Genomic DNA, 12,658 nt, shown 5'->3' with positions numbered 1-12,658 from the left:
TGTATCTTTTGACACTCCAGCCCCACCCCCTGAAAGCCCCCTCCTGGGTTCAGCATGTTTCAACCTTGAAGACACGACACCTTCCCTGGGGGGTCAGGATAAAGGACGGCAGGAAAACACTTTGGCGGAAGGTTGATTTCTGACGATCCATAGCCATGAAATCTGATACGCTTTTCCCAGATGAACATGGAGGACAGTAACAGCTTCCTACTGCTCTCTGTCTCTCTCTCATCCCTATAACTGAGTTGGCAGAAATTTAAACAGTTGTACAAATCAAAACGAAATAGAATCTACAATGACCATTACAATGACCCCACATACATTTTGCTTCACCTCTGTGAGGGGGCCACAGCTGCAGCAGGTTCTGATGCACTATGTAAGGTCTCCTGTTCGTCATCATTCTCTGATTGCCTGCAAGTGGCTTCATATCTGTGCAAACAAAAGTGTCTGTGTAGTTTCATGTGATGAAGGCAGCGTAGACTCCCACCTTCTCGGGTCAAAACACAGCAGGTGGATCACTGTGAGGAGCTGACCGTGGGGGTCCTGGGTCAGGAGCTGACCGTAGGGGTCCTGGGTCGGGAGCTGACCGTGGGGGTCCTGCGTCGGGAGCTGACTGCGGGGGTCCTGGGTCGGGAGCTGACCGCAGGGGTCCTGGGAAAGGAGCAGACCGCGGGGGTCCTGGGTCAGGAGCTGACCGTGGGCGTCCTGGGTCGGGAGCTGACCGCGAGGGTCCTGGGTCGGGAGCAGACCGCGGGGGTCCTGGGTCAGGAGCTGACCGCGGGGGTCCTGGGTCGGGAGCTGACCGCGAGGGTCCTGGGTCGGGAGCAGACCGCGGGGGTCCTGGGTCGGGAGCAGACCGCGAGGGTCCTGGGTCGGGAGCTGACCGCGGGCGTCCTGGGTCGGGAGCAGACCGCGGGGGTCCTGGGTCGGGAGCAGACCGCGGGGGTCCTGGGTCGGGAGCTGACCGCGAGGGTCCTGGGTCAGGAGCTGATCGCGAGGGTCCTGGGTCGGGAGCTGACCGCGAGGGTCCTGGGTCAGGAGCAGACCGCGGGGGTCCTGGGTCAGGAGCTGACCGTAGGGGTCCTGGGTCAGGAGCAGACCGTGAGGGTCCTGGGTCGGGAGCTGACCGCGGGTGTCCTGGGTCGGGAGCTGACCGCGGGGGTGGGTCGCCTCTACAGCATCCCTTCTCTCTGCCTTGACCACCAGGTCACCCGCCAGTATGAGATTTTATCTAAGCAGCTTCCATTTTCAAACACTACTCCCACCTTTCAGCTGGGACTTGCGAGTTAGCTGACAATAATCATGTGACGTTATTCTGATCATATATGTTCTATGGGAAATGTTTTCTGCTTTTACTGGCCATAAAATAGATTAAATGTCTGTCATCCAGTGACAGTGACCCCCTCAGGTCACCATAGGTCATGACGAGCTGCAAGACAGTCTCCGCTTCTAGAAGGGCAAATCTCATGCCAGCCTGGGGCCGGGCACCGTAATAGGCTGGCGGTCCGGTGTGCCTGCCCTCCCCCCTCCTCACTGCCCGCCTGAGCTCCCTGTGCCTGGGAGTTAACTATGCAACCTAAACACCCCCCAGCCAAATTTAGACATCCCCATGCCTGCCTCCTTCCCCTCCTCTCTCTCTCTTTCTCTCTGAGTAGATGTTGTGTGTGAATGTTCACATTCCCCAAATGTTAGTGAAACGGTTACTATACACATCATTATAAAACCTCTAAGAATCCATAATACACTCTGGAAAGAGCGGAAAAAATCAAAGGCACTGTAATTAATTTCGAATTATTTCGAAAATTACCTAAAAAACAAAAAAGAGGAAAGCTCTAAAATACAATGTTATGTCATTTTAACTTTAAGACTTCCTGTTATTACAAATCTCTGGTAACTGGCTAAGAGGAGAGAGACCGACTTGAGCAAAAATGAAGAACCTGATGGCTCCCTACGAGAAGTAACTTTGGTCAAGTAATTGTGTGTAAATATTGCAATAAAATACATTTTTAAAATTGCAATATTCCACCATTCAAGGGCACTTGTGAATATCCACCACTAGGGGGAGCCAAACATCAGCACTTGGGAGCTTTCAGGTATTTTTTTTTTACATTAATTTAATAATTTAATAAAATTTATTAAAAGCAAACAATGCTATTTACCAAAAACTCACTTGAAGAGAGCTGTTAATGATGAAAATACACTACAATTCAACAAATCCCTTTAAATGTGAAAATCACATGAAGATTTAATGCACCCAAAGCCATTCGTCATCATCTTTTCATTTACAGTGGCAATCAATAGTCTGGAAGCGCCACGCCACCTACAAAGGAGAGCGATAGTGTCGCATCACATGACCTGGCCACCTGACCTAAACACAGCAGAGATGGTTGATGAGGAGTCTGACCAGAGAGTGAAGGAAAGGCAGCCAATGAGAGCTCAGCATCAGAGTATGTCGGACCTCCTCCAGGACCAATGGAAACGCATCCCAGGAGGCCACCTCATGAAGCTGGTGTAGAGGGGACAGTAGGGTCAGCAGCCAGTCCCTACCCAACCCACAGAGCTGCCCCCCCCCCCACAACAATTTAATAAAAAAAAATTAATACTTCTTTGTTCAGTGCATAATCTTATTTTGTAGGTTTGATGTCTGTGTTTATTCTAAAATGTAGAGAGTAGTACAAACAAACCTTTCTATGGGTGGGTGTCCAATCTTTTGACTGGCACTGCACATGTTTTGATAAATCTCTGTGTGGACCAATGGGATGGGACATTACTGATAACAGTTACACAGAAGTTGTGTCTCTTTTACTTGATTGCTCACCTAGAAACACTCCTTTGACTGAAATGGTCGCTGACCTGCCTCCCCTCACTGGCTTGTCCCCGAACAGCCAGTGGGGTCTGTGGAAGTGTGTCACAGCTGTGACTGTGCCGTCATGCAGCATGCCTGTGTACGAACCCCAGCCCCCAACAAGGTCGATCGCTGTTTCTGTCAACAGTTCAGGTGATCATTCAATAAACTGTGACCTTTCTACCGACTCGTTTTAGCGTGTCGTTTGCTCATGTAGGAAATGTCTGTGGTAAATTACAACTACTTTGAAGGTGAAGATTTAGAGGACACTAACCTCAAGACTTAAAATAAAACTCAATGTAAATTTTAACACGCAACAGATACACACCCACAAGTCTTATATCCAAAACAATAGATTTTACTGAAGCCTCAGTCTTTCAGGTGCTTGTCAGTGTCTTGTGAAGCTCAGATGATAGCCCTTTATCTGCATTGATTATCAGTAATATTAGACCAAAATATTTCTGCTATTGGTATTGGCCAATATTTCCACACCACTGCAGCACTGGCTATCAGAACGGGTGGGATCATTGTTATGCTGTCGCTCTAAGAATGCTTGGTTGCTACTTTCTGATTAAACTTCCCCTCACTTGAAATACTTAACTGAATGAAGACTTTGTTTTTTGTTTTCTAAAACGCTGAGAAAGTGTGTGAAGCATTGTTACATTATTACTGTTATAATATTTTGTTTGTGTTCTAAGTAGCAAGAATGAGAGACGGCCTTGAGACTGTGGAATATGTGAGGATGATCTGAACTGAAAAACCTTTATTGGAAAAAAACGCTTTACACAGTGAGCTGTGCTTTATTAAATTTAATACAAAATGTACTGTGTAAGTTTTAGTGCTTTACTTTAATTAAGGGCTGATGAAAGACAAAGTACCATCGGTTTTTATCCTTTAATACAATTATAGACACTCTATACCCGCATGCCCGCCTACAATACTGAAATTTGAGAACTGATTTTGTGTTTTTTATTTCTTTGTAATGAAAAATCCTTGGACGCTCATTAACAACGACAAACAAAGGTGTTACTTTTGTGTTGGAATTGGCATGCTTATATAAAGAGGAATATAACGGAAGTAGAAAAGCATACACACTAAACATCTAAACATGGACATGATGAAGAACAAAGAAAGAGAAATAAAACATTTTTAACATTATAAAAGTTCCGATGTCTTCCGTATAAAAACTTGGAGAGGAATGGCTACGTTTGATTGGAGCTGGGGCTCCGGTAATGTTTCCCTCACCACAGTTACCACTAGGTGTCGCCAAAAGCTCACTGCGGAGCAAAGTTCAGTACTGTAAAGAGGTATTATTGTTGACAGAGACCTGTTTGCTGTGCATCTGCATATGCATTTGCAGAATGTAGCACTCATCATACAGTTGTTAACAGTCATGTAGCCAGCAGCAATGAAAGTATGCAGACATGCAGGATGGACAGAACAGATCCCAAGCTGACAACTGTGATCACAGCCCATTACAGACCAAAGGGAAACCGGTTAACAGATACACATAAGTGCCACAGATAAGGTCTACTGAGGTATCTTAGCAGAGAGGACCTAGCCATACAACTGCCCATTGAGTTACCAGAGTAGGCGGCTTGAAGTAGCTGAAGACTCTAAGGGGTCCCTTAACACTTCAACCATTTCTACACTAGCGTGGCATAAAGTTTTCTCTAGGGGACTCCACCCCCCTCCCTCGCCCGCTCCAAAGGAAGCAATAATGCCACTAAATTAATTCATGTTTAGGTAATGATTCTCTGCTTTGGTATGACCAGAAAATGAAAAGAACTGTGCCTGAAATTGTGCAGGACTTTTCGACCCTCATTCTGCCAGGGTGTGGTGCATACTGACTGCTGTTACCAATGAACGTCCTTATTATGTATTGGTTAGCCAACTTCACTGCAAAAAAAAATGTGAAAGATATGCTTTTGTAAAGATAAAGGCACTGCTTTGTCTTACAGTCATCTGAGGTGGGTGTGTTTTCAGTAGTTCACATTTAGAGCAAAGCAATCAGTTTCCTTAAGTGTTTTCTTGAGTTCTTGACCAGGATTGCCACTAAAACCAGCATAAGAGCATAAGAGCTGAGATGCCTGGCCCAGCACATTAAAACCTAAAGGGAAGAAATTTAACAGCCTACATATTTTTTCTTTATAAAATAAGCTATGATAATAAATACATGACTGAGAACTACAGTTTTCCTCACTGGACTGAGCAGCGTGTAGTGAAAGGGAAGAGTGGAAGATTAGTGGGTGTGACAGGAATTAGACAAGGGGGAAGTTTGAGAGATGGGGCTTTCTGTTGTCATGGAGACAGAAAATAATTTCTTTAAAGGCATTAGCAGTGTAGGATCTTGGTTGGCATGGCAACAAGGCCCCTGTAGAATCATGCCTTTCATGTCAAAGTGTGACGGTAGCTGCTTTGTTTCATTTCATGTATACTGAGCATGTGCATTGAAATCCTCGACTAGCCCAGCGAGTGTCGTTTCCTCGTGTCCGAGTGCCTCACTCGTTCCTGTGGCGTCTTTCTGTATAAGCTCCTGACAGAGAGAAAAAGGGATCAGGAGAAGGATCAGGAGAAGGATCAGGAGAAGGATCAGGAGAGAGCAGAGAAACCAGTTAAACCAGCTGAAAAGAGCTTACCCCTGTCGGAGGAGCTGGCCTGCAACGGGAGCATTTTGTCCCTGGCTTGGTTGCAAGATCCTACGGGAAAAAAACCAGGTGAGGGAGTGATGCTATCTGGTAGGCAGCTGCTAAGTGCTGGACAGACTAAGCCAAGTCTCCTCATCTGGGCCAAGCTGGACCTAAGACCTCCTCTTTCCACTACAGTCTGATGGATGTCAGGCATCCAATCTTCACAGTGATTGCAGTCACCTGTTTGCGGGGGGGCTCTTTGGCTTTTGGTGGGCCTTCTTGGAGTGTGTGGGAGTCTCCCCGACCCTGCAAGGGAAAGCAGACCAACCAGGATGGACGCAAACCTTCACGTTATGGTAACAAGTGGCCTTGAATACTGCCGATCAGCGTATCACCTCAGCTTCCTCCTGTCCAGAGACTTCTGTGTGGCTGTAGAGAGCGTCAACCTGTCCTTGGGGCTCCTGGCTTTCTCCTGAGGAGCACGTAGAAGATAGTGATGATGGCACTGTTTGTCATTCATACAGGGTTCCAAGCTTTACCTGGGATGGCCCCATGGCACCAACACTGATGATCATTTCACTTCCTCCACAATTTCACTTCTGTGGCCCTAGGCAACTGCTTATTTCGCCTGTAGTTCAGCGGTTCTCAGTCCTCAAGCGTTGTACTGCGTATCGCTAGCCCGGGAACAGATTGAAACCCAAAGTCTGATGACTAGCGAAAGTGCATCACCATCGCACTGTCGTAAAGTCAAAATATTGCAAGTCAAACCATTACAAAGCAAGGAGCATATGTATAGTGAACAATTGAATAGAACTGTGTGACCCAGTCACAGGCCACAGCAGATAAACAGTTGCTGAACTGCCAAATGACCAGAGCATGATTCACTGCAAACTCCTCCCCTGTTACAGTAAAATATTACTCAGCATGTGATTGGTTGAACCTAAGCCCCGCCCCCAGCATATGATAGGACGTCGCTTAGAGCATGCTCAGTTACCATCTCTCGAATCTTCCTCTCGGTGCGCAGCTCCCTGTCCATCTGCAGCAGTGCCAGCCGGTCCTCCAGCGGCATCTCAAAGAAGATGTCGTGAACATCGTACAGGGCGGCACGCAGCTGGGGGGAGGCACACACATACATGCATGGAACATTAACACACATACACTCATGTAGGGGATCACATGCGAGTGTGGATACAGGGGCGCATTTCCCAGCGAGTCACAGTGCCACCGCATGGTCACCTGGGCTCTGACTCGCTGCTGCAGGGTCACGTCCTGGGTGGACAGGGCTCCTTTCCTCAGCGGGGCCTCACCCTGGAATGACTGGATGAAGTCCCGTGTGTCCTGCAGACACGCACACACGGTCACCTGGCACCAACTCCAACCATGCATGAAAGGTACAACCGTGCCCAAAGGCAGAGCCAGCAACGTATTAGTGAGTATAGTGTGTGTGTATGTGCGTGTGTGCGTGAGTGAGTGCGTATGTTTGTATGTGTGTGTGTGTGAGTGCATATGTTTCTATGTGTGTGTGTGTGAGTGCGTGTATGTGTGTCTGTCTGTCTGTCTGTCTGTCTGTGAGTGCATGTGTGTGTGTGAGTGTGTGTGTCTGTCTGTAAGTGTATGTAGGTGTGTGAGTGTGTGTGTGTCTGTATGTGCATGTGTGTGTGAGTGAGTGCGTATGTCTGTATGTGTGAGTGCGTGTGTGTGTGTGTCTGTCTGTCTGTAAGTGCATGTGTGTGTGTCTGTGCGTGTGTATGTGTGTCTGTGTGTGTTCATACCTGCACAGTCTGCCGCAGGTGCATGACCTTCTCTGTCTTCAGCAGCCGGCGGGTCAGGAACCCACGAGCTATGGCACTCAGACGGCACAGCGCCCCCTGCATTTCAGGGCTCAGCATCTGCAGGGGAAGATTGAGGCATGTGGGGGATGAAGTGGGGGGGGGGGGGGGGTACATTCCTCAGATATACTGAGCACATAGCAGAAGCTCTGAGAGACACTTTGAGGCGGCGGTCCCCCTTACAAACCCCTAACTAGAACTTAAAATTTTTTATAAATGTTACACTGTGTGCTACTTGATACACGAGCCAAGGGATCCAAGCATCATTTGTAAAAATACTGTTGAGACATTTATAATATGCTGTTTACGACATTACGTAGCATCTAAATGAGACCCTCCTCGGAATTTGACCAAAACAGATGCCACAGACACACACATGGACGGCAAGCGCGCACACGCACGTGAATCAGCCTCTCCCGGGTCTTGCTGCCCCCCCACAGGTACACAGCTGGGTGGATGTTAGGCGATGGGAGGCTTCCTAAGCAACACAGAGCACACAGAAATATTACTGATGTATTCAGAGGGCAGCCAATCTACCAGAGGCTCCTCCTACAAAAATACCTCTGTACACCACTAGAGGGAGCCAGAAGTTGCGTACCAGAAGTTTCAGAATCACTGGTTTAGCTGATACAAAATGTAACAGAAGCTTAATTGTGACGGTGCATGTATGATTGTTACCTATGCTGCCTACTGGGGACTTCTCTGCAGGAAAATTGGTGGGGTAGGAGGGGCTCAGGGGTGAAAAGCTGTCTCTTTGGCGCCCCCAGCTGGCCGCTGGCTCCCCAAGTGAATCGAGTTCAGCACCTTGTTCTATTAGCCTCCTTTCCTTCTCCTCCAGCTCCTGTACTCACTCACATGGACACGTAGTTGGGCCCCGACAGAAATCAGGAAACACAAATTCTGATTAAAACAAACCTTTTTAAATTTAAAGTTTGCTTTCTTGCTTTATTGCAGCACGATTTTTTGCATCCCGACCTGCAGGAGGCGATGTTGTGCCCTCTCCTGCTCGGCAATCAGCACAGACAGCTGCCAGTTGTGCTCCTCCTCCAGCTGCCAGCGCATTTCCTGCAGCGCCTGCACCTTGAGCTGCACGTCCCCTGAAGATCACAGACACACACACCTAGGTACGGGCCGAGCCTCCACACAGGCATTCGGACACCCAGACACTCAGACACAGACACATGCACACACACCATTAACCCCACCCTACCGTTTCTGTTCTCCGTGGCCCCGACACTGCTGTGGCAGCCTGGCAGACTCTCTGGCTCTGACCTAGGTGGGCTGTCTTGGGCCACGTGGGGATGAATTCGCAATGGCAAGGAGCCTCGCACATCATAGGGAGGAGAGCGCGGGACCATCAGGCGTGGGAGCCTCTCCTGGCTCCGGTCGATGGGTGTCCCCTGGGGGCTGGGCTTCAGGTTGCTGTCCAGGGTGTGGCAGCGCCGGCGGAAGCCTGAGGTGGCGACCCCAGCGCCCAGGGGACTGACGCTGCAGGGTGGCCCAGAACCAAATGAATCTCCACGCTGGGTGCTGTCCAAAGAGGGCGCCAGAGAGTCGGTCCACCTGGGGCCGATGTCCGGCATGTTTATGGGGGAGGTAGCCAAGATGTTGCCGGTGGAGACGGGCCGGGGGCGCCGTCGGTGGGGGCGGGGGCTGAGGCCCGTCCCAGTGCTGGGGGGCAGAGTGTAAGCCCCAGATGGGTCGTGGAGGAGGCCACTGGACGCCGCCTCCGGGAGACATGTCTGGCGGGGGCTGTTAGCTGGGCTGGGGGGGCTTTGGCCTCCTCTCTGGTTCTCTTTGTCGGAGAGGTTCTCTCTCAGCGAGGGCATGGTCCCGGGCATCCCCCAGGACCCCTGGCAGCCCAGCTCCTGCTCCCTGGACCTCATCCGCAGACTCTGCAGGCTGATGTCGGGACTCCTGCTCTCCTCGCCTCCCCCTCCCTGATCCCCCAGGTCCTCCGGACCCTCTCCTTGTGCGGGGGAGGAAGGCGTTGGTCCAGCCTCTTCAGGCGACAGGTAGAAGCCATTCTCGGTGCAGCAGAGGGGTGGAGTTAAGGAGGCTGCTATCTGTCCCTGCGCTCCAGGCTCTGGGTGCTCCTGCAGAGGAGATCAGAGGGACCGAAACTCATACGGAGCTGTGTGAAAGCTAAACGTACCCATGTCAGAAGACTGTGTGCATGGTCTGGAAGAGCAGGAATCCTCGTGCTCAGCAGAGACACAGCAAAATGCTTTGGGAAGGGAGGGCACATGTCATATGGTGCTTTGAGGGGTATTTAAAGGTGGGCATCTGCAGGAATCAGCTTTAAAGACCTTTTTCAGGCGTTGCCTTTCGAAGTGTCCGCCGGGGGGGGCTTTAAAGGGTATTTTCATGGGGAGCTCTGAAGGAAACATACAGATGTTCTGAAACTGGCCTGGAGCTGCCATGGGGGGAGGGGGGGGGCACCCTTGACAGCACATTCTGATTTGTGTGGAGACGCCTTCACATGTGTGAAAGCTGCAGCCCAGTAACTTGCCTGCACACTCCCTTCCTTGTCCTGAACCCGTGCCTGCAGGGGGCTCCTGCGCTGACCCGGCCGCCCTGCATCCAGCTGCGCAGCCTTCAGTCTGTACTGCGCCATCTCCCTGCGCTGCTCCTCGCTCAGCTGGGAAGCACGTGTCGATACACACAGACACACACACACACAACAGACAGATACACACACAGACAGACAGATACGACACATGCTTATTTCAGTTACATTGTGATGTTAAAATATTGTTTTATACATGTGATTCATATTTTATAGCATCCTGGTGGTATTTTTAAATGGGTTATCTGGAAGTACAGCCTAGTTAATGGCTCAGAGAGTTCAGTGATATCACTAGAGAGCAAACTTGTACCTATGTTAAGTGTTCCTGTGAATATACCTCACTGGCAAACCTTCATGCTACCACGTCCTCTTAATCTTTTACTCTTCTAATACTGATCTTTACCAAAAGAAGTCTGCTGCACATGTGATTATTTAGCCTGAGCACCAATGACTGAGTGATTCTGACTTTATAACCTCCCCCCACAGCACCTTCATCATAACCCACATCTGAGCCACATGCTTCATATAATTATATATGAGTTATTTTAATAACTTTTAATTGGTTTTTAAACATTTATCCAATTAAACACCGAGACCTGCTAAATGATATTCAATAAGCTTTGCTTTAAAAGTTGAAACTTAAACTTAGTTTAAAAGGTCAAACAAATGACAAAATAATTAGGAAATTACTGATTAGAATTTGTATACTAAGTAATTACGTGCATAAGCTCCTCATCCTGTAACAAAAGTTCAAAACAGACAGAACAATATATCGGTTATTTTTCCTAGGCTGGAAACGAAATCCAGTACAGATACACTTTTGCCTAAATATTCAGTGACAGAAAGCATATCGTGTGTGTGTGTTCAGTTAGACATGCAACCACAGCGCTCCATTCATCCGATAAACAAATGGGTCCACACCACTTACCACAGGGCAGAGCACGGCCCTCCCATGAAATCGAATGGCAGAGAACTCCCTCTGCTGGCCGCGGCTGGATTGGCGGATTTGCATCTTCCCATCCGCCTGGAGCCTGGCAAGACTTCGGGAGCAGAAGTCCTTGTAGCTCTCCATCATTCGTCAGCGCCCTCGCCTGACTACGGCACAGCCTGAAATAAATATGTCAGATGAGAAAAAACAAGTAGGCCTACCTTAGTGCTCTTCCTAGACGTGTACTAATGTGCTAAATATGTCATTTATACCTTGGGAGTCTACAATAACCTGAAGAGCAAGCCTGACAGTTAAGTTTAGGGGTCTTGTTAATTTCTATTTAAAGATCGAATTCGGCATATCCCTCTACTGATTTATCTGATGTATCTGAACCATGCAGTGATATTAGGTTTTGTTGTTCCAGTGATGAAATGGTTCTAGCCCAAAAAGTCAACATTACCGCAGTTATTGACACTGTCAAAGTAAAACGTAAAAAAGTATTAAATAAAGTAAAACACACAAATGTTCCGCAATTTAAAGAAGTCTTCCACCCCCCCTCCCAAAATAATAATAATAATAATACCGTTTACTAGTTAGGCATTGTGAATCAATCATTCAAAATAATGTGCACCCATTCATCACGACTGTCCCGTTCAATGTTAAGTGAGCATGAAAAACACAAGGTCGAATCGCAGTTGCGGGCGTTGCGCTGACAGCTGTAATCAAGAATATTAAAATTACGGGATTATGCACAGCCCAGGGTTGCTTTGTTCGTCTCTCTCCTCCTTTTTTTCCAGAAATCTCTACACGCGGTTTATGCGCCGAGGGGGGTTCATGCACATTCTACCAAAGCTCCTCCGTGTTCCATCCGCAGCGGAAGCATCAAACCTTCGATGCAACATCTGGAGCGAAACGTGTGTCCCTGAAAAATCCTTAGATGCTAAGAATAATGTAGCCATTGTAATTCATTTACCGTTAGCAAATAATACATTATTTCAGCCATCACAGCCAGAAAATCAATTATCCTGTCAGCTAAAAACCACATGCAACGTTAAGGGTTGTGGTCCTAGTTATAGATCTGTTCTTTCCTTTTATCATATTTCCATCTACCATAATTTAGTTTAAAACGCATCTAACGACAAAACGGTACTTGGTTGTAGTATGTTATCATACTGTACAAATTACCAGAAGCTATACCGCTCATTCGGCAGATAGCCTGTTAGCTGTACAGCATTTGGCTTAGCTGTTCAATCCGACAGCGACCTACGGAGACATACCAGAGTTTTCCCGTGCCGTCTAATTCAAATGCAATAGTCCAGAAATGACAACTATGTAAAAGAACAGAAAACATTCCAGGAAACCGGTTACAAGCTGCTTGCATGATATATGGTACTGCGTGTCGGAGTGTTCATTAAGGCAAAGACCTTGCCCGCCTTACCTTACTTTTGGACGGTATCCACTTTTCCCTCCGAGGTTAAAATCTCGCCTGTCTTTTATTATATTCAGGCCTCCGAACTGGCAGTTCGATGTTTCAATTCAGACCCGGTTTCTAAATGTACGGGCACCACCTCTTAGTGCACTGACCGGATTCTGTAGTGCCAACAGCGCCCCCTATAGCATCTCAAACCCAGCTCAGCGGACAATTTAGTAGGGAGTAAGTGGGGGGTCCTCCTGTTCCATTTATAAACCACTTCTTTTTAATTACTAGTCCCAAAGCGTATAGGTCAATGGCTGTTTAAAGGAACTGGCATGCGAACGTAGATGACTGTCATATTTGAAATCACACGAGAGAAGATGAGGTTACGTATTACACCCCTGGATGTTGATTTGACTTTTAAATTAAGGTTTTTAAAATTA

At 48.0% G+C, this 12,658-nt stretch overlaps 1 protein-coding gene across 3 annotated transcripts; it reads right to left on the bottom strand.

Annotated features, from left to right (window-relative positions):
- Nucleotides 1-3,725: 3,725 nt before the first annotated feature.
- LOC111843236 (uncharacterized) lies at nt 3,726-12,373 on the bottom strand. Of its 3 annotated transcripts, none has more exons than XM_023810655.2 (14): nt 12,240-12,373; nt 10,802-10,980; nt 9,817-9,945; nt 8,515-9,400; nt 8,280-8,401; nt 7,983-8,145; nt 7,706-7,782; nt 7,248-7,364; nt 6,712-6,813; nt 6,470-6,586; nt 5,871-5,947; nt 5,716-5,781; nt 5,485-5,544; nt 3,726-5,381 (listed from the first exon to the last, which is right to left on the bottom strand). In XM_023810655.2, exons 2-14 carry the CDS (start codon nt 10,946-10,948, stop codon nt 5,309-5,311), a joined length of 2,136 nt encoding a protein of 711 aa, XP_023666423.2. In that variant the 5' UTR covers nt 10,949-10,980; nt 12,240-12,373; the 3' UTR covers nt 3,726-5,308. The 3 variants fall into 3 exon arrangements, with proteins under 3 accessions (XP_023666423.2, XP_072561180.1, XP_072561181.1); XM_072705079.1 differs by having other exon boundaries at nt 12,245-12,373; XM_072705080.1 differs by lacking the exon at nt 12,240-12,373 and adding an exon at nt 12,079-12,144.
- Nucleotides 12,374-12,658: the final 285 nt, after the last annotated feature.

Source organism: Paramormyrops kingsleyae, chromosome 22, assembly GCF_048594095.1.
Source record: "Paramormyrops kingsleyae isolate MSU_618 chromosome 22, PKINGS_0.4, whole genome shotgun sequence".
In the NCBI taxonomy this organism is placed as follows: domain Eukaryota; kingdom Metazoa; phylum Chordata; class Actinopteri; order Osteoglossiformes; family Mormyridae; genus Paramormyrops; species Paramormyrops kingsleyae.
The sequence above is the reverse complement of the archived record's forward strand: the minus strand, read 5'-3'. Positions and strand labels throughout refer to the sequence as shown.